Below are 23,464 nucleotides of genomic sequence, written 5' to 3'. Positions count from 1 at the left end.
TCCATCCTTGTATTCAATCAGGTACCACTGGGAAAAGTGTAAGAAAGGAAGCTTTTTTATTACCAACCCTTTGTAAATGAATAATTATCAGTCAAGCTGAATTATTTTTTGTGCTTTTTTTTTAAAATAATCCACTCCAGCTTCTGAGTAAGGACTTGTGATTCTGCAGCAACATCTGAATTACCTCTCCTATAATCATTTTGATCTGTGCCTGCCACCAGCCAAATGGTTCCTGATCACTGAGCCTGGAGAAAACCTGTGAGACAGTGGACATAAAAACTGGTAAATTACAACTACCAGACCTGAGTCATCCTTGAATCATCAGTTATACTGGTAGTTCTCACCTCCACCTCATCTCCAACAGCCACGTTAAAGGAAAAATTTGGAGGAGGCAGCCGCACAGAGTCGCAATACACCTCAACTTCCTCCTGTGGACTATAGATAATATATGTCAATAATCAAAACTAATAATACATCAATACACTCCAGAGGTTTAAGATGTATAAAGAAAAAACATTAAACTTACTTGTTTTCATAAACTACTGCCAGTAGCTTTTCAGAAATGGACTTGATTTGGGCCTAAAGAGAAAGAACCAGTCACAGTATTGACAACATTCAAACACATCGTGGTTAAATAAGTTTAAAATTCTTAACAAGTATTGATCTAACAAGTGTGTGCAATGGCAGCTGTGAGCTAGTGAATATTAAGTATACAGGTGCTTTTGCTGAGATCATCTCTAAATTTAGCAGCGCCTCACCTCGTAGAAGGCGCCGTTCAGCCCTTTTACTTCAACGTTGACTTGAACCATGTTAGAGCTTGTTTCTTTTGTTTGTCTCTTAGCTGATTTTGTTTAACTAATGTTTAAATGTTAACTTCTGGAGCTTTGCTGCTAAGGCTCTGACCCTTATTAAACAAATTTACTTTGATCTTTAACCTTTCAAAAGGTGCTGTGACAAAGGTGCTTTGAATACACAATCAAATGAATTATTTCTGTATTTAAAGTTTGACCATCATACCTGTGTAGACCTGTATTAAGCTCAGTGTTGGCGACACCACGGGGAGAAAATGGACACCTTTTTAGGCTCCGTGCGAAGAGCTGGCGGCTGTTATTGCTGCAGTACCATAACCTGACCGATAGGTGAAGCTGATGGAATTTACCACAATGCTTCTATTTCAAACAAAACTGTCCTGTGTCTCCTAATATGTTCCTCTGCAAACTGAACTGAACACACAAACATGTCATAAACCTGCTGGGAAATGTACTTATTCCATAGCAAACTCACTACAAACACAACTCATCCTCAGAGGCAGATGCTGTAATCTCGCATAAGATAATAAAAGGATAACAGAATAATACTTAGAAAGTTTCCATCTTTGCTGTCATATTAGTGACGTTACAATTTTTAAGTTCTGATGAACAGCAAAATGAAGCGTTTGGACTTGCTCAGCTTCGCATTTTAGTGACAGATTAATAAGATCACTGATGATACATTTTGGGAGTGTGTTCTGGTGGGAGATCATTACTAAACACACTTGATACTGAAATAAATGAAGAGTTCAACAACTTTGGATTCAACTTTTAATACATTTGATCAGTATGTCTTGAGAAATTAAAAGTTAAACTGTTTTCTGCCATTTTTGCTCAGAAAAAAACAAAAACGACCACAAAAGATCTAAACAGATGAATGCGTGTCAAAAAATACATATTCATTAAAAAATTCCAACAGTTGACTCAATTTTAATCTACACTCCTGATAATTGGCACTTGATACAGAGAATTGTACATTATTTTACTTAGTAAAGTACTCGTTCGTCAAACATAGTAATTTAACATAATCTCTGGAAATTCGTTAAACTACACTGTTCAGATGAAAACTGATCCTGAAACAGTAAATTGTATTTGAATTTCTATTTAGTAATTGTCTGTTTCTGAGAAATAAAAGAAAGAAACAGTCTGGTGGTTGGAGACATTTCTGTGTAAAAGCCAAAGTCCCATTAGAAGCCCTGTGATGGCTGCATATAGTTGGACACCTCAATGAGATTGTGGTCTGGATCCCTGAAGTACAGGGAGGTGATGGTGCCCACAGCTCCAGTCCTTTCCACTGGACCCTCCTCGATCTCAACGCCACAGGCCTAAAACAACACCGTAAATGAACCGAGTGGACTTTATCTCAAAGTATCACCCAGGAAATGTGGTGGCAGTGGGTCAAATACCTTCAGATGTGCAGCTACTTGGGCCAGAGGGGTTCTGGTTATGAGACACAGGTCAGCGGAGCCTGAAGTTGGATGCTTTGCTTTGGGCTCAAATTCCTGCCCCAGCTGGTGAAGGTTGAACTTCTGCTGGCCAAACCCCAGAGCTTTACGGTTTCCCTTAAAACACAAGAAATGTGTTTCCTCGCTGCCGCAGGACAAAAATGGAACACCCAAAGTCTGCCCTCTACCAGCAGCTGCTTCAGCCTGACACGTGTTCAGCTGGTGAAGTTTGAACTTCTGCTGGCCAAACCCCAGAGCTTTACACATGTGTGGACATCACATTTTGGGCTAGATTTCCCACAGTAATTAATTCTGCTTAACTGGGGCCTAATGGCCACATATGTGGATACTTACACCACCCCCTAGTGGTGTCAGAAGAGTACTACACTATACCGTGACTCAAAATGGCGGAGAACACGTTCGAAAATTCCGGTAGCAACTCCAAACAAAAATATCGACCAGGTAAGAAGTCCAGTCAAAGTTAATGGCTTATTCTTGTTTAGATTTGCATATAAGCATTGTAAGTTTGCTATGGCATACAAATTTGACAAAGTTTAGTAAAAGTATTGATGTAATATGCTGCTAAACCTGATGTACACATGTGTACAGAGGGACCGAAAATGTTATTTTTAGGGGTGGGCAAGTGGTGAAGCCTCACGAAGCACTGAGGCTTCACCACTTCACCACTTTCCTAACAATTGTGTCGAAAAAGATTCAAAGCTTCGAGACTTCAGTGATGGGGATATCTGGTGGACAACCGAAGCCATAGAAACCTCCGAAGAGCACGACTGAAGCACCGGCACTGTTTCAATCCCATGACGCTAATAAAAGTTCATTGTGTGGTCATCCAGGTGTTTTGTTCATTCATAACAAATAATGATTATATTTCCATTACAATAAAATATGCCGATACTCCCCCCTTACTCTAAAAGATAAAAATTCTAGTTTGTCATTTGTCTTATGTTTGATTTGGAATGATTTTTCACAGAAGCAGAACAGTTATTTGTCCTCACAAACTCTAGAATGTCGCTTATTGGTGGTACTCGCCATGAAACTTGCCAAAATACTCTCACTCTTCAAATCTCTATCTCCTCACAAACCAACAATTTTATTTCCAGATCGTTTTTCTCTGCAAAGAGCACTGGAATTACTCAGTGCAATGGATGGAGACACGTCAGATTTAGATTTGTCTGACAATGATGATGACATCCTGGATGCCAGTTATCAACCCCAACCTCAGGAGCAAAGCAGCAGTGAGGATGAGAGCAGTGGTGATGAGTACCCCATTCCACAGCCCACTGAACAGAGCAGGGGACGTAAACGTCTCCGTGGTGAAGATAATGGTTAGCCAAGACTTAGTGGATATTTGTTTATTTTAGGGCTTTAGGGCTAAGTTAATGTTTTAGAGGAGTACATAAAGGTACCGCACCATTCATTGTTTCTAGCAAAATGCCAATTCACAACACTTGCTGACATTCAGGGACAGGTTCAGGCTATGGCGCGGCCAGATCCAACACTCCCAGAAGTAGCTGTCGAACTCGGCATGAGGCTGATGGCTCAAATGATGGTCCAGAAGAGCCAACAACAGGACCAAGCCCTCAGGGACAATCTTATAAAGGTAATAATAATAATGGTTCTTATTTTGGCATGCCTTGAAGGCAAATCATAAAATTTCATATAAATGTTCACTCAGATTCAACTATGTTATGCACCAATACACCTCAGTGAATTGCTTGTGTGAGTCACTTCGCAATAAGCACAATTTGTATTTTAATTCTTGTTGTGCAGGACGTGGAATGCGCTGGAGGGCAGCTCCATTGATGCCAAACCTAGTAGAGTTTAAGAATGAGGATGAAACTGAGCATGACCGAAATAGCTGGACCCCACTGAGCTATTTGGAACAGTATATAGATCAAGATTTAATGAAAACCATAGCAGATTGCACAAACGCTATGTCACTGAGTAGGAGTGGGGACCTACTCAAAACATCAGTAGATGAGGTCTACCATTTTTTTGGTGCCTGTATTCTGATGTCCTGTGTCCCATACCCCAAAATAAGAATGTACTGGTCCAAATCCTTCAGTGTCACTCCTATCACTGAAAGATTCACTCGGGACAGATTCTTCAGACTGAGGCAATCCTTAAAAGTCCTAATTGATGATGATGTGCCGGAAGACCTGAGGAAGCGGGACAAATTCTGGAAGGTGCGACCTTTCCTGGATAGGATTTTGCAAGGCTGCAGGTCTCAGACTCGGCCTGAATGCGTATCTATAGATGAACAGATGATTCCTTTCACAGGAACCTGTCCATGTAGGCAGTATTTGCCAATGAAGCCAAACCCTGTTGGCATAAAGAACTTTGTTTGTGCCACAACAGATGGGATTGTGCTGGACTTTGATCTCTATCAAGGTTCAGCTGCATTGCGCGAGCAGGTCGAAGAACCAGAGGGTCTGGGTTTGGGAAGTTTAGTAATGTCTCGTCTGTGTCAAACTCTGCATCGTGGCACAAAAGTGTATTGTGACCAGCTCTTCACAAGCATCCAAGGTGCGGAGCAAATGCTGAAAAAGGAGCTGTACATTACTGGTACAGTAATGAAGAACCGGGTCACTGCAGCAGTGCAGAAGTTACCTACCGATAAAATAATGCAAAATTCAGGAAGAGGTACTTCAAAAGAAGTTTCTACCAAAGATGGACAGTTGTGTGTCGTGAAGTGGTTTGACAACAAACCAGTTCTAATGATATCTGCTGTTCATGGGACACAGCCTGAAGACACCTGCCAGCGCTGGGACAAGAAACAAAAAAAATATGTGTCTGTCTCCCGACCATGCATTGTTCGGGAGTACAACCTCAAAATGGGTGGAGTTGACCTGATCGACAGAATGATTAGTTATTATCGAATGAGCAGCCGTACTAAGAAGTGGACATTTAGGATGCTAATGCACTTTACAGATCTGGCTTTAGCCAACAGCTGGCTACTCTATCGGAAAGATCTGGCAACGTGTGGTGCACCAAGGAAGAGCATCATGCAGTTCCTGGAGTTCCGCATTGACGTGGCCAGGACCTTCTTGGCCCAGCATCATAGCCAAGAAGATGATGCAGACTTTCCAGAGCTGTCAGAGGGAGAAGATGACTCGTTAGAAAGGAAAAAACGTCCAGTGATGGCAGTGCCCCATGTGTCTGTCCGCAGGAGGGCTAATGCACATCTCCCAGAGATGGTCAACATGAAGAATGCAGCACGATGCAGAGCAGCAGGCTGCACAGGGAGAACCCGAGTGCGTTGTGTGACCTGCAAGGTGTTCTTGTGCTTACAAACCGAGCGCAACTGTTTCTTAGAATTTCATACATAGATGTGACAGACATATGATGTGTTATTTTGTTTTGTTTTTTGGGCTGTGATGTTAAAACATGTTCAAAACTATGTATGTGTTATTAATGTGTTATTATTGTCATTACAGTCTAACCTGTTCAAAACATGTTCATAACTATGTTTGTATGTCTTATTAATGTGTTATTATTGTCATTACAGTCTAACCTGTTCAAAAAAGGTTCAAAACTATGTTTGTATGTGTTATTAATAATGTGTTATTATTGTCATTACAGTATAACCTGTTCAAAACATGTTCAAAACTATGTAAATAAAGAGTTTTTCATTATATTACACAAAAACTGTATTATTGATTTTATTGTGCTTTATGGTAATTCAGACCGAGTGTACACATATGTGGCCATCATTTTTCTCTAAAACTACATCATGTCAAAAGATGATGCTTAGTTTTTATACTTATTGGGTTCCAATAAGTCCAAATAGCAAAGAGAAATAAAAATTGCATATCAAACAAGAGCTCGGGTCTTAAGAGGTTTTAAAGTTTGACCATCACACCTGTGTAGACCTGTATTAAGCTCAGCGTTGGCGACACCACGGGGAGAAAATGGACACCTTTTTAGGCTCCGTGCGAAGAGCTGGCGGCTGGTATTGCTGCAGTACCATAACCTGGCCGATAAGTGGAGCTGATGGAATTTACCACAATGCTTCTATTTCAAACAAAACTGTCCTGTGTCTCCTAATATGTTCCTCTGCAAACTGAACTGAACACACAAACATGTCATAAACCTGCTGGGAAATGTACTTATTCCATAGCAAACTCACTACAAACACAACTCATCCTCAGAGGCAGACGCTGTAATCTCGCATAAGATAATAAAAGGATAATAGAATAATACTTAGAAAGTTTCCATCTTTGCTGTCATATTAGTGACGTTACAATTTTTAAGTTCTGATGAACAGCAAAATGAAGCGTTTGGACTTGCTCAGCTTCGCATTTTAGTGACAGATTAATAAGATCACTGATGATACATTTTGGGAGTGTGTTCTGGTGGGAGATCATTACTAAACACACTTGATACTGAAATAAATGAAGAGTTCAACAACTTTGGATTCAACTTTTAATACATTTGATCAGTATGTCTTGAGAAATTAAAAGTTAAACTGTTTTCTGCCATTTTTGCTCAGAAAAAAAAAAACGACCACAAAAGATCTGAACAGATGAATGCGTGTCAAAAAATACATATTCATTAAAAAATTCCAACAGGTAACTCAATTTTAATCTACACTCCTGATAATTGGCACTTGATACAGAGAATTGTACATTATTTTACTTAGTAAAGTAATCATTCGTCAAACATAGTAATTTAACATAATCTCTGGAAATTCGTTGAGCTACACTGTTCAGATCAAAACTGATCCTGAAACAGTGAATTGTATTTGAATTTCTATTTATTAATTGTCTGTTTCTGAGAAATAAAAGAAAGAAACAGTCTGGTGGTTGGAGACATTTCTGTGTAAATGCCAAAGTCTCATTAGGAGCCCTCTGATGGCTGCATATAGTTGGACACCTCAATGAGATTGTGGTCTGGATCCCTGAAGTACAGGGAGGTGATGGTGCCCACAGCTCCAGTCCTTTCCACTGGACCCTCCTCGATCTCAACGCCACAGGCCTAAAACAACACCGTAAATGAACCGAGTGGACTTTATCTCAAAGTATCACCCAGGAAATGTGGTGGCAGTGGGTCAAATACCTTCAGATGTGCAGCTACTTGGGCCAGAGGGGTTCTGGTTATGAGACACAGGTCAGCGGAGCCTGAAGTTGGATGCTTTGCTTTGGGCTCAAATTCCTGCCCCAGCTGGTGAAGGTTGAACTTCTGCTGGCCAAACCCCAGAGCTTTACGGTTTCCCTTAAAACACAAGAAATGTGTTTCCGCGCTGCCGCAGGACAAAAATGGAACACCCAAAGTCTGCCCTCTACCAGCAGCTTCTTCAGCCTGACACGTGTTGATATGACCTAAGTGTCATGGTAACTTCTGACATACCTTAAAAGTGATGACCTGCATGCCGAGGGTCGTGGTGTAGAAGTTGACCGTGTCTGGCACACTCTGCACGGTTAGAACTAAATGATCTAAATGGCTCACTTCAACTGGGCTGGTCGTTTTTAACCTGAAACCCCCGACAGTGACTGTCTATAAAGGAAACAATGATTAAATTGTGCGCCTTAAATATCGCTGTCAATTAGGTAAAAATGGTGTTAGCGAAACCAAATGAAGTACTGCAGTCAGCATCCATATATCTGCTCCTATCCTTGTATAAAAATAATTGATCTACTTTATACGACATTAATTTTCAAATTTCCCCCGATACTTTCACCGTTATTAGTTATCTGCGCTGAAGAAATCCTCTAATTCTGGTTGCAGGTGACCGATTTTCGTCCAGTGACATGTGAACGTCGAGAGTTCCGCTCAAAAAAAATTTCACACATATATATATATATTCTTACAAACATTGAACTGTGGTACCTTAGAACGGTTTCTCTGAAAGTTCCACAGACACCTTCCCACTGTCCGAAGCGCCATCCTCGCCGGAGAAGAACTAGTCAACTAGTTACTTCCTGGTTTTCTGACCTGTGGACGTGAAACTCGGGGTGACGTCACAAGCGATGTCCGCATTTTCTTCACCTCATTTGATTTTTTCCGAGCTTAAGTCCGTTTATTTTAATGTATAAAATATAGCCAGTATAAAAACAGCTATTTATTATTTACTTTAGCATAAGTTTAATCCACACCACTGAGCGTGACGTGAAATTCTGACCCGAATTGAATTCATGAATATAATCAGTTTGCAAATGCAGTCTAAAACCCACACATTTCATTTACGCTTATTTGACTTTAGATCCAATTTTTGCTCTAAGAAACAAACAAAAAAACACATTAGAGTGAACTCAGAAACATGACAGCATGGCCGGTGCACTTTCCTCTTCATTGCCAAGTCTTTTGGATGAAGCTCTAAATAGAATTAAATTAGATTCAGCACATTTTAAAAACAAGTCTTTGCTTCGACCATTTTTAACAGAACGGTGACCACGGGTGATCGAGGCTTACCACCTGTACACCAACGGTGTTATAAATGCAAAATAAAGAAAAGCAGGAGTTCAAATTAACACATATTAATTAATAGGACTAAAACAGTACAATCACTTGTTTCCAATATCACTCACTTTCAATAAGAAAATAAAGACGGCTCCAGAACAGACTCCCTGGACTTTCACACATTTTTCAAGACCATTTAATGTTCAACTCTATATGCACCTTTAATATAGATGAGTTTTTTTTACAGGCGAATTAAAAAGAACAAGACACAACATACATTTCAAGTCCTTGTCCAGTATCAGGCGGACATAATCTTCAAATTGTTGACTGCACAATCCCCTCTAGACATGGATTCTTCCATCTGCAGACTGGTGGCAAAGGCGCTCTAACTTCTCGTGACATTATTTGCAATTCAAAAGCAACTCACTGATACAAAGCATGATGACTCAAAAAGTTTACAAGCTTATTTACAGCTAATACTTTTAAACTGGTGCAATAACGCCCTAATATCGAATGCCTGGTGTCCACGTGTGTGTGTGCGCGTGTGTGTGTATACGGAGCGTGCTTACACAGAAACAGCCTGTGTGCCCGACCCACCTGCAGGCTGGTGTCAGCGGGCTTTTCGGTCCGAGTGAGAGCAGAATTTACTGTGATGCGATCAACTGTTGGCTCACTACAGGGTCAAACAGCATGCTGTGTTTGTGCCTAACCTTGGACAATAAATAGCATACTACAAACGGCATGGAGAAATCAAATCTAACGGGTGACTTCAGGATGATCAAACAACGGTATAAAGAGTGAACAGTGTCCTATGGGTTATTACCAGGCCCGCGGGCTGACGGGCTAAACCACGCTCTCTCGGTTAGCTGAAACCAACACGGCCCTGCGGCAAATGGGGCAAGTCGAGTTCTCAGACAGCCAGCGGTCGATGCAGTGCACGTGGTACTCGTGAGAACAGGGAAGTTTCCGTAGCTTGTTGCCTTCTGCGTACTCCGTTATGCACACGCTGCAAGTCTTCAAGGCGTCGCTCTCGCCAAAGCTGCGCATGGAGAGGTTGTCTATCTGCTCTTTGGTGAGTCCTTGGGGCTGATCGTCGTCGTCGTCGTTCAGGAGGAAGAAGTGGGCGAGCCGAAGGAAGGGCAGCGAGCTGGGCTCCTCCAGGCCGGCAGGGGGTCGGGGTCGAGCTCTGCCGCCGGAGGAAGGTGGAGCAGCAGCGAGGCCTTCGTCCACAGGAGGCTCGGCTCTCCTTGCTCTGGCTCCTGCTGCTACGGGAGGCTCGCTGTCAACGTCGGCGGCGGGAGCAGCGGCGGGGGCAGGGTTGTCACTGTTGACAACGTCGGCATGGTCAGTGGAGGGGTTGGCCCCGCGGGTCGAGTCTAAAGAATCAGAGTCTGAATCCATGAGGTAGCCCAGTTCCCCGAAACCAGTCATGATCTGGCGGATCATAGACTGGAGGGCCATTGACGTGGCCTCGCCCAAACTGGCGTCTGAGATTCTACGGATGGGAATGCGAATTGTGCTGATGTAAGTCCTTACGCCGGCCCGTTCGGAGCGCGAGAAAGTCCTGCGGAACCCACCTCGCTCGCTCTCATATAGAAACGTGTTGTTTGAGTTCTGGGAGCGTGAGCGCGTGCGACTGGCAATGCTGTCTCTCTGCCGATACTCGCCCGGGCGGACGCGGCGCACCTGCAGATCGAGCATAATAGTCGGAGGGCGGCGACCCGAAGCGCCGCCTTCTGCCGCAGTAGCTTCACCTTCCTGGGAGGAAACATTTGGGGCTTCGGGGGGAGATTCCACAGACGCTCTAGACAGCTGAACATCAGCATCACCGGCGCTCTGCCTGGGGATGTGGTGTCGAGTCCGAGAACTGCCCTCAACCTGAGGCACAGGGGCAGAGTTAGCGGCCGAGTTTGGGCCGAGAGAGCTGTAATTAGAGAGACCGTCCAACTGGTCCAGGTTTAAAGGGGAGCGACTCCTGGCTGTTCGGGTTCTCGTCCTGCGCGGCTCCGTACTGAGGCTGCACGGCCTCCGTAATCCTCTGCGTGGGGAAGGAGAGAGGGGGCGCTGTGCCGGTGGGGAAGCGGGTGACACCGTCTCTTCTACCTCTGGCTCTGGTTCCACAATTACAGCCATCTCTTCAACGACCGGTTCCTCGACTACTTCTGTCTCCATTGGAACCTGTGGCGCAGCATTCGCCACCGCCTCTGGACCGTCGGGGGCCACCTCAGGGGCCACCTCAGGGGCCATCTCAGGGGCCACCTCAGGGGCCACCTCAGGAACCACCTCAGGGGCCACCCCAGGTGCCACCTCAGGTGCCACCTCAGGCGTCTGCTCAGGTGCCTCCTCCCCTTCAGCAGCGGCCTGCTGTTCGGCCAGGTCTCGGTTCACGCTGATCTCCAGGCTGAAGTGAAAATCGCCGCTGTTGGGGTTTGTGTGGCTCACGGCTCGCCACGACTGGTTTCCACGGTGCCCAGTTCTGGTTGTGTTGCCCGGCTGCCTGACTGTGTTCAGCCAATCCAAGAGACTGGCAGAATCCTCAGCGCTCTCAGTTGGCTCTGGGAAAAGTCAGCAGCGTCAAGAACCACGTCTGCAACACCAAACTGAGGGCAAAAAGAGCCAATCTTACCGATAGGTTCTTCTCCCCGATCGTTACTGGGGGCACTATTTTGCTGCTCTTGGCCTTCTTTGACTTGCTGGAGTCTACTTAAGAGCTCATCTGCTGTTGCCTCTCCTGGATAACACAACATATGTATATTATTTTCAAAATTCTGTTAATAAAATGTGATTACACCCAGCTGACAAATTCCTCGTTGACCAAACGTCTCTAGTCAGACCTCCCCTGCATGTGTGAGGACGATGTTCCAGCATCACTGATACATCCACTCATTTCCCAACTCCAAAGGTGAAAAGTTCTTAATTGGAGCATAAAGCACCCCAAAAGCTTTGGGACCCTTTAGCAGAACATGCAGGGATTCTTTTTTTTTACCATGAACCCAGGATCAACCTTTTGTTTTGTCACATTTATGTCAGCAGCCTAACTGGTGCCTGAATAAAGATCCCAGTAACCATCTCCAACACAAACTGTCATTGTCCGCCACATCCATGTGACTGACTTTGGTGCAGTGGCACGACGTGGTCAACAAAAACACAATTCCTGCAAAAGAGGTTGGAAGGATTAAGACACGGGGCATTTTTTGGTTAGAAGCAGCTACAGCTTTACAGTTGCAGACAGACAAAAATGGGGTAAAAGTCTGCACTTTATTAGACCACAGGGCTGTTTTCTTCTAACACGGCATCACGACAATACTGAAAACCACCAGACTTACCAGGGCATGCCATTCTCCCTCCAATGCCCTCTCCTTGCAGGTTGCTCCACTAAAGGATGCTCCAAACTTACATCCCCCTTCCCACTGTCCTGGGACAGAAATGGATTGGGCGCCTTCAGTCTCCGCATGCTGTCGCACTTTGACCAAAGTAAGACACTAGAGACAGCCACTATATAACAGCAGTCTTTGCTTATTACTTATTAGAACATATGCTCATACTGGGAACCTTAGAGTTCATTTTAAATGTTATCTCTGCTCCCCAGACACACACAGTTAAGCAACACTCACAGATAAGTATTGTAAAGGAGGGTTTAATACCTGGGGTGCCTAGCAGGTTGTTGTCTCTCATGAGGCGATAGTCCTCATCGCTGAGATTGTTGACAAACTGATAGAAGGCCTCCTCTCGGCCCAAACGGTCCTGCTGCCTCCTGCGGAGCGACTCTGGCCGGTCACCGCCATTCTGGTCTGAACTGTCGGAGCCCTCCATTGATTCAGAGAGGAGGGAGGTGAATGAGCTCCAAACTTCAGCAACGTCCAGCAGCTGCAGGATGTAATAAGAATACAGAAGATACAGATTAGCATAGGCATTATATATATATATATACACACACACACACCACAAACAATAGCAGTGATTAAGCACCAAACGTTTAAAAGAAAGGGTCTCTTGCAAATCATTAATCGAGTAAAGGGGGGGAAGGCTTTTTTTGTCACACCAGTGTCATCAGCAAATGTCAGGACGGAATTTAGTCACTGGTTCCAAAGGTTTCTGACATTAACAAACGGAACTTCTTAGCTACCAGAGTGAGGTCATGCAATTATAGAACTTCATTTTCACAATATGGCACATTCTTCAATTGGGTGTGTTTTACCGGCATAAATACAGAGTATTTGTCCAAGAAATGATAAAACAAAATGGCCATCATGTAGCCAAATACACGCTAGCCCCTCAGCAGTTAGCATTATCCAAGGATGCGAACTGACATCTACTACCGGGAATATCTAATACCCATTAACAAACTGATTATAAATAAAACAATTATACTTCATTATACCTCTGACGTGGTTCAGATTTGTGTGTTGTTCCTAATTGGATTCCCGAGGAGATCACCCGAATCCGAGAATCCAAAAACTTTCCCTGTGCTAACGCTAGTTAGCTTAAAATGACCGATTGGCTAACTTGCATACACTACCATGGGGGGGATCTCAGGTTAGCTGTGACTATCTTAGCAACGAACCCCGCAAATCTGTCCCCATCGCATGTATACTTACCAGGGATATCGGTAGTGTGAGGATAATGTATCAATTGCATTTTTCCTATCGGCACTGGCTGTTTGATAAAGGCAAAACAAGGTTATGTCTGAAGAAGAAAACTTTGCCAACGGGCTAAAGCATCGCTGCCTGCTAATAATATGAACGGACGACGTCAACCGGTGACGTACGCGTCCCAAACCTAGCTAGCGAGCTAAACTTGGCTAGCTGGTGAAAATAAACATAATGTGGAATAATGTAGAGTCTGTCAATTAAAAAGCATTCGATTACCTGTTCAGTGATGTCTGTAATAGCAGAATCGTACGCCCAAGTTCGACTCGTTGTTCAAAAATTCCACCGAAAGAGGCCTGATTATGTAGCTTAGAGCGATTTCAGGATTCCATTTTCTTTCTTTCAGGAAGGCAACAACGATCGGACGCAGGGTCCTGAGGGTTAATACACCCTCGGTATATTCTGACAGGCAGACATTTCGAACGCTGTGCCCGGAGACGGGCGCGCGCAGGAAGGGAATTTTGCCTTACAGGCGATACCCAGGAAATATTTCACACGGAGGAACACGGATATAATTGGAGTGAGTGTTGTCAAAATGTTGTTTGCGTGCTGCAGCGCCACCACGTGGTTACAAATGTATAGACTCGTCCTCTCTGCGCAATAGGAGATAATAAATGCGCGCACACAGCCAGTTTGAATAAAATCAAATCCAACCAAACCACATATTGCCTAACTAATTAATTTAATAAAGACAAAGAGCCCTCAACTTAAACAAAATCCTACACTTCAGTGAAACTGGGGAAACGATTTGTGTTTATGTTTTTCTACATTGGCATTTTTAGCTGTTCTATAAAGCAATAAAAGCAAGCTGAGCCATTCACGTCTGACATTTATGCCTTCTTTTTTTATCTCCTAAAGCGGCAACAGACATAAGATGATTAAATGATTCCCACTTTGTCAGAAACCTGCTGATTATTGAAACAAATTATCTCTATATAATAAATAATAATTTCGGACAACCTGAGTCACGAAACAGTTTTACAGGAAAATTTAACATTTTCCTATTCAGCTGTTTAGAAATTAAGGAAGTAACCATTGTCATCACGTATTTATAGACATCTATGATGTGATGGTGAACTTAAGTCTCAGCTGTAGTGAATGGGAGAAAGGATTGTTTTGTCTCCAGATACCGGTTACACACTCATTTTCAGCCTAACTGTGTAATCTCATGATTCACTTTGTAGTTGTGACTACAGGAATAGTACAACCATAAAATTGGATGGTTTGATCATTGGAAGCAACAGAAAGTTGTTTTCTCCTTAGACGGTCAGTACAGAGCAAATCATTCCAAAACCCCAAAATGTCTGCATGAACATTAACAAAAACGGAAGAAAGAGTCCATCCATTCATTCATCCAGCCATCAACTAATAGTTTATTCCTGATCAGGGTCAAAGGGAGTGCTGGAAACCCAAAAACAATTTTAAAAAATCCCTGCATAAAAAGTTACGTGCAGTCTGGCAGGCAGCTGTTTTTATATTAAACTGTTGGTGGCATATTTTAGAAATAAAATCCCTCTTTCTGCAGTGTGTTGTTACCTGGCAGTAGTGAACATTGTATACGCTGCTGTTAAGGTCACAGCTGTTATATATTTAGTCATAGTTTTACCGATGGCTGCTGTAGAGTACGCTATCGACGATTGAGCATCTGATTTAGTGGCCTCCCTGCTTGCCCTTCGACGACCTTGTCAACATTTCACAAGCACAGAAAAACAGCAGATTTTCAGCTTTATACCTGAGTGTTTTCTGGCACATCTGTGGTGGGTTTTAAATAGCTCATTGGCATGTGGGGGTATGTTTTCTTACCAAGCTGTAAAGAAAATCCATATGGGAGGGATTCAGAATCAGATTTACCACTGGGATTTGTGGTTTTCACTGGGCTGGATGCAACAACCTGGTAAGTGAAGCTTTGCGATAGTCAAAGAAACACTTTTGCATTGGAATTTTACGTGGCACAAAATGGAAACACTCTAGTATTGCTAATATAGAAAGCACCCTGAATTTTGCCTTACATTATCGCTCTCCTTAATGAGACTCTGCAAAGGTGTGAGCAGGCGCTAAAAACAGGGTCTCATTTTCCAACCACAAGTGTGTCTGATCCCTTCTATTACCATTTGCATCGTATCATTTGCCCACTCCCCGATCTGTTATGGGTGACTGAAGAACAAAAACAATGCTAATACCGCCTGACAATTTGGGAGGCGCACGTCACAGGATCTGTTTATGGTTTGAGTCTGTATCTCCAGCTCCAATTAGGGATGGCAGAGCGAGCAGCAGCGTGGACCGCATGGTTCAGCGCCGTGGAGGAGAATTCAACTCCAGCAATGCTCGACCCTGCGTGCTAATTAGATATGACATTAAAATCACACCAAGCTGACTTGAGCCGAAATTAAAATGCCTTTCATCCATGAGCTCCAGAAGGTATCCTCACCTAATCGCCACATTTGTTGAAATGTGACTGCTTATATGGCCACGGAGAATATCCTTGACCTTTTTACGATTACATTTTTATCAACATCGAACGAATATAAACATTTTCGTCAGCCTCCAGGCATCAGCTTGGAGTTATTATCTTTAATTTATTATACGTATATAATTTTTTTTTAAAAATCTCCTCATGCATTTCTCTTTTTCTCCATTGCTTTGATTTTTCTAAAAGTTAAAATTCAGGAAAAGCTCTATTAAACAACAGGCAGAGTTTAATCTTGGAATACACCCACAGATATTTAACTTCTATTATAGTTGGTGGTCAAATAAAAACATAGCCCAAATCTCTTCAGAAAGCAGCATTCAAAATCTTATTTTAATTTGTATATTTACTCCATAAACATTATTACAAAACTCAGCAAGTTACCAATATTACATTATCACCATACAGGCTTGATCACAAATATTTAAAACCTTTGCAACAGTTACAACGAAACAAAAAGAAAAAAGAAAAGAAGAGAACAAAATCATACTCAAATAATTTACATGTAAATCTATAAAACAGCAAATTGTTCACAAATTATATTTTTTCTGAGTTTTTTTTTTTTTTTTCTTTGCTTATTTGTGTTTTGCACAGTAACACAACACTCCCACAACAAGATCATGGTCTTATTACAAAACTTCCAACAAAATGTAAATATTTCTAATTTTCTGTTGATACTTTCGTATTTTTGGTTTTTAAAACCAGAAACTTGTCATCGTATATCCTTTCCACTGCCCAGAGAGGCGCATAAAAGGTTACTCACACACACAAATACTTCACAGCACTTTCTAAGAAAAATATACACTTACAAAATATGTTACAAATTGGCACACAAAAAATATACAAGATTTTGTAGTGTCAAGAGTTCATTAAGATACCTTCTGGTAACAACTCTAGACAGTATATATAAAGCTTGGTAATCTTTTAATTAAAAGAGCAAAAGTAATTCCAATCAATGTCAAAGAATCATGAAGTGAATACATCAAACGGAACATTAGAATATACATTCATAAAGAGGGTTAGGTACCTAATCTAGTTTGCATTTCTTTTTTTCATCTTGTTAACTCTGGGAAATAAAAGAAAAGAGAAAAAGAAAATCTGTAAGCTTTCTTAGCACCATTAACATGAGGCAGCTCAACAGTGGCACGTTTAAAACCCCAAAGAAGGAGAAATAAAAATCTGAACTCAGAGAAGTACATTCAATTTGACAACAGGCAGAAATGAGAGAAGGCAGACTAAGTGGGCACGAGGCCCACATGGAGCTTTCCCATCAGCAGCTTGTCTTGGTCCTAACCCTGATACGCTGGGGGGGGGGGGGGGGAGATGGGAGGAAAAAAAGAGGAAAAAACAAAGGATTATGGCAGAGAGGAGAGAAAACAGACAGAGAAATATTGATTGTGATCCTTGTCATATGTGAACTATCAATTACTGCAAAGTCTGCATCAGAATGTGCCTGTTTCTACATCAAGCCTTCATTTGTCTGCACGTCTGTGTGCGGCATCATGTAATTACTGCCACATAATTAAAAAAATAAATGTCTAACATTCAAATAAAAAGAAAAGGAGGTCAAATGTCTGAAAAAAAGGCCTTTTTTAAAAGCAAAGGGCTCCACAAAAAAGGAATCAATTCAATATTTTAGGAACCAGGCGTGAGGAAGTGACTGAGCCCAGACGGCAAGCTTTTATTATTAGTGATATTATTATCGTTATTTGTGCCTTCTGTGTCCCCTTTTTAAGGTGCCAATATTTTCTGCCAAAATCAAAAACAGTTAAAGACGGAGTACTAAAGAAAGAGGTCACATTTAGACGTGAGGTGGAAAGCAACCCAAAATGAAAACACCATTGATGCAGGTTCAACTCATTGGGAAATAAAATGAAGGATTACTCTCAAATGATCATTTCAGGTTGGAAAAAAAGAGTCTCACGTGGAGCCGATGCAAATACATGCTTCCTTCATTTACAATATCACCGATCTCGTTTTGCACTTAAAACTGCGTTCACATTCACATTTAATCGAGCTGCAAAAATGCAATGTTCATTCGTGACTGATGTGGACATCAGAATCTCTCTGAGGAATGGATTGGATTTTCAGTACAAAATGAGCTTTTCATTGAGGCACAGCCCCAACTGGCAAATAATTTCCTTGCTTACCCTCAAACATCTGCACTACGCGCTCCTTGGTCCAGAGAAAGCTTGTTTGAGCATCTCCTTTTTTGCCCCCCCACGTGCTTCCTCTAAAGTGGCCTTCAGAGCAGATCTCCCCCTCTCCCTTCCTGCTTCTCAGTGCCAGACGATGTTGAGGTAAATTGAATTTGGCAAACAAAGTTGAGGGTGGGGAGGAATAAGGAGAATTTGGAGTCTTTCTGATTTGGTTTCGTGAGTGGCGGTGTACCACTGCCAGCTGTTGGTGCCTTTCATCGAGAGAAGAGAGAAAAGTCCCAAATAAATTCCTGTAGTGGCGAGTCTCTGCGAGGAACCTCTAACCCGAGCAGCTAATGCTCCAGTGGATAAAAAAAGAGCAACAGCCAATATTCACACACATAGATAAGAGGTCATTTACACAGCATTGTTACTTTTGGCACATTGATTTTTAAGATTATAATCTTTTTTTCTGTTTTTTTTTTTTGTTTTTTTTTGCAAATATTGCATGTCCCTGTACAACATTGACAAAAATACTCTGAGGGTGGAGGTTATGAATTGCAAAGGCGTAGAAATGTAAATTTTGATAAATGGTTCGTCTAAACTCCAAAACGAAAGAAAAACAAAACAAAAAACAGCTCAACTCGATAAAAAGAAAAAGAAAGTTGTTCCAACTCGTAGCGGAAAAAAAAAAAAAGACAATGTCTGATATGTCATCAATACAAAAATGGTCCCATCTTGTGTTTCAAGATGTCTTGGGGCTTAGATAGGGCTCATTAGAATTCCCTCTTGAAATGAGCCAGGCAGTGTATGAAGGACGGCAACAACTGGACATCCATATTCTGCATACAGAAACAGATGAAGAGGGGGATGCGTAGATGTCACTCAATGCATTTGTGTATATAGCTACATCTTTAGGGGAGGGGGAGATACATAATTCGGGGGAGCTAGTTCTGCTGAGAACACACAAAAACAAAGTTCCTCATCAAGGCGACAGAACAGTTTTCAAGGCTTATTCCTTTTTTTTTTCAGACCAAGTAAACCAAAAACGACTATAAGAAGAACAAAGCAGAAACAACAAAAGCAAGAAAAATGCAGCCATGGTCATTTCAAATCTCAGTCAAGCTTGACACAATCACTCAATAGGTAGTTTGCAAAGTACAAGAAGTTTTTCATGCAGATAGTAATTTCCTCTTTGGGGAGGGTTAAAAGGAAGTGGGAGGAGTCAGGGGGAGACGTAGTACTCATGCAGCTCTGGCATAGCATCAGTGTAGGTATGCTTGGTGGGGGGACCGAACAGGTAGCGGGGAAAGCGAGAAGGGTTGCAACAGCGGCTGATAACAAAATATTACCTCAGTTTCTCAAAAGAGGTCATCAGTGCTATATCCTTGTTTGGGTCTCTCTCAGCTCGCTTCCCCTTCAGTGTCTCAATCCGAGGAAACTTTGCACTGGTTTTATGACGGTACAGCTTTTTATGGGCAGGCCCGGGATTTATAAAGTTGGGTTTATCGAACATATTGCACCCAAGAGCGAGCTGGGGGAAGAGAGGGTGAGTGGGGTTATATTTTGCCTGGGTTTTTCCTCCCTTGCCCCCAACCTTCCTGCCTCTCCCAGCCCCTGTTAACACAGCACCTTTTTTCTTCAGGTCAGCCTCTGTACCTGCCAAGATTTTGAGGGTCTTTAGGTTGAGGCTGTTGGCCTCAGAGGGCATGCAGGCCTCAGACATAGGATTCCACAGTGGCTCAATGGAGGCCATCATGAACCTTTGGACCTCCGCCATGCCTGATACAATGTTGGACAGAATGTTGGAGGGCTCCTCAAATTCTCTCTGGTCGTCTCCCACCAGGGTGTTGCTCTCGGACCAGCCAGTGCCAGACCAGTCGCCAGTGCCGCTGCTGTCAGTCAGACTTGTGCCGCAACCACCGGCCTGGTTCTTTGCTGCCTTACTCTCCAACATGGCCTTAATTTTTTTAGTGGAGCGTGAATTCTGTTTCGGCGTCTTGACCTTATCTGATTTTGGAGCTCTGGGAGCCCGGACTTTCTTTGGACTCTGTCCTGCGCTTGTCTGTTTACAATTGCCTTTTCTCTTTGACTTAATACCTTTCTCACCAGCTAACATCTCAGCAGTCTGTTCATCAAACTCTGTACCTCCCAGCTCCTTTTTGTCAGCAGACACATCATGATTGTTAAAGTTGCGCAGTGGAAATTGACTGTCTTCCACGTTGTATGTGTTTGTTGTGTGCTTTTGTTGCCGCATAACTTCACAGTTCCACTTTACCTCCCTGTTGCAGTCCACACTCATGTCGTTCACATCTTGGTATTCTCCTGAATTCCCTGCTATTTTCACCTCACGCCCAACCACCTGGGGAGACAGGTTTGGGGTCTCGGGGGGCGAAAGCTCTGACAACGATGAGTGTCTAAATTTGTCAGGGGTGAAGTTAGAGATGTCCAGCAGGTCTGAGGACTCCCTGAGTGGAGTAAGGGCATCCACACTCTGCTGAATCACCACTTTAGGACTGCAGTGAGCTAAGAAGCTGTCTCTGCCCTCCTCCTCACCCTCACGCTCGCAAGACTTGAGGCTGAGGGAGCTGTAATTGCTGGAGGAGGCTGATAGAGAGCCCACTGAGTCATAGCTGATAAGCCTACCATTGTCTGTGCACAGGGAACCTCTCTGGTATTGCGCCTGGCCTTCTACAACGGCAGATTGACACACTTGCAGATCTGCTCCAGGCTGCAGCCCAGCCTCAGCCAGGTAGCTCTTCTCGTAAAGTAGTCTGTCAGCCTCAGGGCTCAGCTGGCTGTAGTTAGAAACTGGCAGGTTCTCATTCAGAGGCACGGCAGCTGAGAAGTCGTTGGGCAAGATAGGAGTCTCAGGGGTCTCCGGCTCAAAGCTCTGGCTGTGACTTGCGCATAGTTGCGGGTGCCACATCTGCGGGAAGCTGGGGCAGTTTTGAGGAGACTGCTGGAGCTCGGACTCTGACGGTGGAGAGAGGACGCAGCTCTGGGCCAGCTGCAAAGAAGAAAACTGTTTCTCCTCAAGGGATAGCCCCAGAGGATATTGCTGCCTAGAAGATTGCTGGGGGAAATAAGAGATAGCTGCTCCATTCGAAGAGTCAGAGGCATCTAACAGGGTCTGCAGGTAGCCCCCAGGGATGACAGGGACACCCGTCTCCACCCCCTCTGAGGAGGAAGCTTTGTCAGGAGAGCAGGTGGGTGAAACAAAGGGGTATTTCTCCTCAGACGTGTGAGCGGCGTTGGCACTGTTCGGAAAGGGGGGTTTGTCTGTTGTTGAGCTGATGCCTGCCTCGTCCAACCCAGCAGTAGGACCCTGTATCTGTGCCACGGCAACGGAGGCATCTGTTTCATTTGTCATGCTCTTTCCCTCCTCACCTTCTGCTTCTTTCATTTTCTTGCTCCTCAGTCTGGCTTCACTTTTGAATTTCCTTATCCTGACTATTTTATTTCCTCCCAAACGCCTCCCCTCCCTCTCCTCCCTCTCCTGGGAGCGACTCTTGGCTGTGACAGCGTGCATGATAGAGTTTGTGTCCAATGTCACTGAGAGGCCTGGGGGTGCTATTATTTCCTCTACCCTGGTGGTGGACTCTTCCTTAGTGACACCGCCATGGCCCCGTTCAGACAGAGGAGAGCACTGTGCTATTACTGATTGCTCCACTGTGTGAATCCTCTGAATCTTGAGTCTGTTTTCAATCTTGAATTTCCTTTTAGGATGACTGGAATTACAAAGGCGATGGTGGCGACCATTTAGATGAAAACCACGTTGTTGTTTATCCCTGGCAGCCAACATGAGCTGTTCCCGTCTCTCTCTTTGCCTCTCCTGCCAGAAGTCCTTCAGAGGAGCCAGTGTTTCATATTTGCTTAATGTGCCTGTGTTTAAGCTGACGGTAGCATCCACAGGGTCCAACTTTCCCACTTTCACAGACATTAATCTCTCTCCTTTAAACCTGTTGATGATGATGTACTTGATCACCACTGGCGGCTCTTTGCGATAGGATTTCCGACGTTTTTTCGGGCACCAGTCAACGTCCTCTTCCTCTTTTTGGCCAGCAGGAGCTTTCTCCTTTTTCTCTGCATTCTTTTCGCTCTCGAGCGAGTCAACATCATACAAGTAATCATCACTGTATCGTACCTTCCGTTTGGAACGTAAACCGTAGTTGAGAGGGTTAGAAGGGCTGAGTAATCTCTTTGAGTGGCCTTTTTTATACTTTCTCTCCTGCAGTGTGTCTGAGGAAGAGCCGGTGCAGGAGCTGTCGTCGCTGAATTCGCCTGATTCCTCGGTAGAATTGAAGTCCATTAAGTAGTTGACTTTCGAAGTTGACATTGGGGAGCCCTGGGAGCCATCAAGGGGGCTCCTACCACTGAAGTCCCCAGCCTTTTCATCATGGCCTGTCTCCAGGATGAGGTCCTCTGTTTTGGACTGAATCTCATCAGCACTTCTCTTTAAGACACCGGCTCCTTCCTCCTTCTTGGCGCAGTTAGCCAGGACACTTGGGAAGAAGTTGAACTGCGTCTCCTCCTGGAGCACATTTGTTTTTTCCCTCATGTTGTCTTGGAACGATTCATATCGGATTTTCAGCGAGCAGACATCGCTGCTTAAGGTTGAATCGTCGTCTTCGTCGTCAAATAAATTGTCAACATCTTCCTCAGAGAAGAGGTTGACTGACAGCTCATTCTTCGAACAGAGGTCCAACAGCTCCATCTTACTCTCACTGATAAACGACTCAAAGTAACCCCAGTCCTGGCTGGCATTAGCCAGAAGAACCTCTTCTCCACTCACTTTGTCCAATAATAGTCCCTCATACAGGTTCTTAGCTGCTGCATCATCCTCTGGGTCATCAGAGTCCTCCATTGTTTTGTTTCCATCCTCTCTCTTGCCCTCACTTGGGGCTTTCGGCAGTGGAAAACTCAGTAGCTGGTCATTAAGGAGCTGTTCTCCATAATGACTCACTGCCTCCCCTGCATGGCTCAGGCACTGAATGCTGATGTTGTTGATGTCAGAGAAGTCTTCTCGGCTCACGTCCCCTATCCGAACGCTCAGCCCGGACTCCGTGTCAGTGTTACTGTTTGGGTCATGGGGTGGATTTTGGTTAGAACTGGGGCGAGTGGCATCACGGGTTTCGATGAAACAGCCAAGGCAGGTGCGGGCAGGTTGAAGGAGACACTCCTCTGTAAGGGCAGACACGGTACCAGGCTCCATCATTGTAGCTGACAGAGGGAGGTCAACGGGCAGCAGAGGGGAAGTCTTCTGGGCCACTCCCGTCGGGCCCCAGGAGCTCGCAGGAGGATTAGGGAGAGTTGCAGGAGTGTGGTGAAGGTGAGGGACTACAGTTGAAGCATCACTGGGGGGATTGCAGGGGGCTACGGTAGGTGAGCTTTTCTGATGTATCACGCAGGCCCGTTGTGAGGTTTTTGCAGCAGGAGCAGGTTGGAATGGAGTGAGAGCTGCATCAACGAGTCCGCACAGACTCAGATCCCCACCGGGTTCACATGCCCCTGCAGAGACAATAAAAAGACAACATAT

At 43.9% G+C, this 23,464-nt stretch overlaps 5 protein-coding genes across 9 annotated transcripts in view; 1 reads left to right on the top strand and 4 right to left on the bottom strand.

Annotated features, from left to right (window-relative positions):
* Nucleotides 1-1,565: 1,565 nt before the first annotated feature.
* Nucleotides 1,566-2,521, bottom strand: LOC101065719 (glyoxalase domain-containing protein 5-like). The gene is made up of 2 exons (XM_003979322.3): nucleotides 2,216-2,521; nucleotides 1,566-2,134 (listed from the first exon to the last, which is right to left on the bottom strand). Exons 1-2 carry the CDS (start codon nucleotides 2,519-2,521, stop codon nucleotides 1,997-1,999), a joined length of 444 nt encoding a protein of 147 aa, XP_003979371.2. The 3' UTR covers nucleotides 1,566-1,996.
* A 117-nt stretch (nucleotides 2,522-2,638) lies between these two features.
* Nucleotides 2,639-5,914, top strand: LOC115252492 (piggyBac transposable element-derived protein 3). The gene is made up of 4 exons (XM_029847818.1): nucleotides 2,639-2,716; nucleotides 3,373-3,597; nucleotides 3,735-3,872; nucleotides 4,043-5,914. Exons 1-4 carry the CDS (start codon nucleotides 2,659-2,661, stop codon nucleotides 5,599-5,601), a joined length of 1,980 nt encoding a protein of 659 aa, XP_029703678.1. The 5' UTR covers nucleotides 2,639-2,658; the 3' UTR covers nucleotides 5,602-5,914.
* A 769-nt stretch (nucleotides 5,915-6,683) lies between these two features.
* LOC101071820 (glyoxalase domain-containing protein 5) lies at nucleotides 6,684-8,233 on the bottom strand. Its single transcript, XM_003970445.3, has 4 exons — nucleotides 8,102-8,233; nucleotides 7,622-7,768; nucleotides 7,331-7,486; nucleotides 6,684-7,249 (listed from the first exon to the last, which is right to left on the bottom strand). The coding sequence occupies exons 1-4, from the start codon at nucleotides 8,156-8,158 to the stop codon at nucleotides 7,112-7,114; spliced, it is 498 nt and encodes a 165-aa protein (XP_003970494.3). The 5' UTR covers nucleotides 8,159-8,233; the 3' UTR covers nucleotides 6,684-7,111.
* A 618-nt stretch (nucleotides 8,234-8,851) lies between these two features.
* rlim (ring finger protein, LIM domain interacting) lies at nucleotides 8,852-13,786 on the bottom strand. Of its 3 annotated transcripts, none has more exons than XM_003970444.3 (4): nucleotides 13,540-13,786; nucleotides 12,316-12,538; nucleotides 11,298-11,402; nucleotides 8,852-11,226 (listed from the first exon to the last, which is right to left on the bottom strand). In XM_003970444.3, the coding sequence occupies exons 2-4, from the start codon at nucleotides 12,482-12,484 to the stop codon at nucleotides 9,515-9,517; spliced, it is 1,986 nt and encodes a 661-aa protein (XP_003970493.2). In that variant the 5' UTR covers nucleotides 12,485-12,538; nucleotides 13,540-13,786; the 3' UTR covers nucleotides 8,852-9,514. The 3 variants fall into 3 exon arrangements, with proteins under 3 accessions (XP_003970493.2, XP_011609038.2, XP_011609040.2); XM_011610736.2 differs by lacking the exon at nucleotides 13,540-13,786 and adding an exon at nucleotides 13,270-13,496; XM_011610738.2 differs by lacking the exon at nucleotides 13,540-13,786 and adding an exon at nucleotides 13,053-13,199.
* Nucleotides 13,787-16,088: 2,302 nt separating this feature from the next.
* Nucleotides 16,089-23,464, bottom strand: part of nexmifb (neurite extension and migration factor b) — a 48,569-nt gene continuing 41,193 nt past the window's right edge. For all 3 annotated transcript variants that reach the window (XM_029846881.1, XM_003970443.2, XM_029846882.1), the window contains one exon: nucleotides 16,089-23,436. In XM_029846881.1, coding sequence (XP_029702741.1) covers nucleotides 19,274-23,436 — 4,163 coding nt within the window. In that variant the 3' untranslated portion in view covers nucleotides 16,089-19,273. The remainder of the gene's footprint in view (nucleotides 23,437-23,464) is intronic.

This window comes from Takifugu rubripes, chromosome 14, assembly GCF_901000725.2.
Source record: "Takifugu rubripes chromosome 14, fTakRub1.2, whole genome shotgun sequence".
NCBI classification, from domain to species: Eukaryota; Metazoa; Chordata; class Actinopteri; order Tetraodontiformes; family Tetraodontidae; genus Takifugu; species Takifugu rubripes.
The sequence above is the reverse complement of the archived record's forward strand: the minus strand, read 5'-3'. Positions and strand labels throughout refer to the sequence as shown.

What these genes read in the sequence shown, in the direction of transcription:
- rlim (XM_003970444.3), bottom strand. Translation starts at nt 12,484, where the DNA reads ATGGAGGGCTCCGACAGTTCAGACCAGAATGGCGGTGACCGGCCAGAG. An exon ending in CAACCTGCTAGGCACCCCAG is followed by an intron (nt 11,403 to 12,315) that starts GTATTAAACCCT and finishes TGTGTTATCCAG; the next exon opens with GAGAGGCAACAGCAGATGAG. An exon ending in TCGGGGAGAAGAACCTATCG is followed by an intron (nt 11,227 to 11,297) that starts GTAAGATTGGCT and finishes GACTTTTCCCAG; the next exon opens with AGCCAACTGAGAGCGCTGAG.
- LOC115252492 (XM_029847818.1), top strand. Translation starts at nt 2,659, where the DNA reads ATGGCGGAGAACACGTTCGAAAATTCCGGTAGCAACTCCAAACAAAAA. An exon ending in TCTCCGTGGTGAAGATAATG is followed by an intron (nt 3,598 to 3,734) that starts GTTAGCCAAGAC and finishes GCTGACATTCAG; the next exon opens with GGACAGGTTCAGGCTATGGC. An exon ending in TCAGGGACAATCTTATAAAG is followed by an intron (nt 3,873 to 4,042) that starts GTAATAATAATA and finishes CTTGTTGTGCAG; the next exon opens with GACGTGGAATGCGCTGGAGG.
- LOC101065719 (XM_003979322.3), bottom strand. Translation starts at nt 2,521, where the DNA reads ATGTGTAAAGCTCTGGGGTTTGGCCAGCAGAAGTTCAAACTTCACCAG. An exon ending in AAGTAGCTGCACATCTGAAG is followed by an intron (nt 2,135 to 2,215) that starts GTATTTGACCCA and finishes GTGTTGTTTTAG; the next exon opens with GCCTGTGGCGTTGAGATCGA.
- LOC101071820 (XM_003970445.3), bottom strand. Translation starts at nt 8,158, where the DNA reads ATGGCGCTTCGGACAGTGGGAAGGTGTCTGTGGAACTTTCAGAGAAAC. An exon ending in TTCAGAGAAACCGTTCTAAG is followed by an intron (nt 7,769 to 8,101) that starts GTACCACAGTTC and finishes TTTCCTTTATAG; the next exon opens with ACAGTCACTGTCGGGGGTTT. An exon ending in TGCAGGTCATCACTTTTAAG is followed by an intron (nt 7,487 to 7,621) that starts GTATGTCAGAAG and finishes TTGTGTTTTAAG; the next exon opens with GGAAACCGTAAAGCTCTGGG.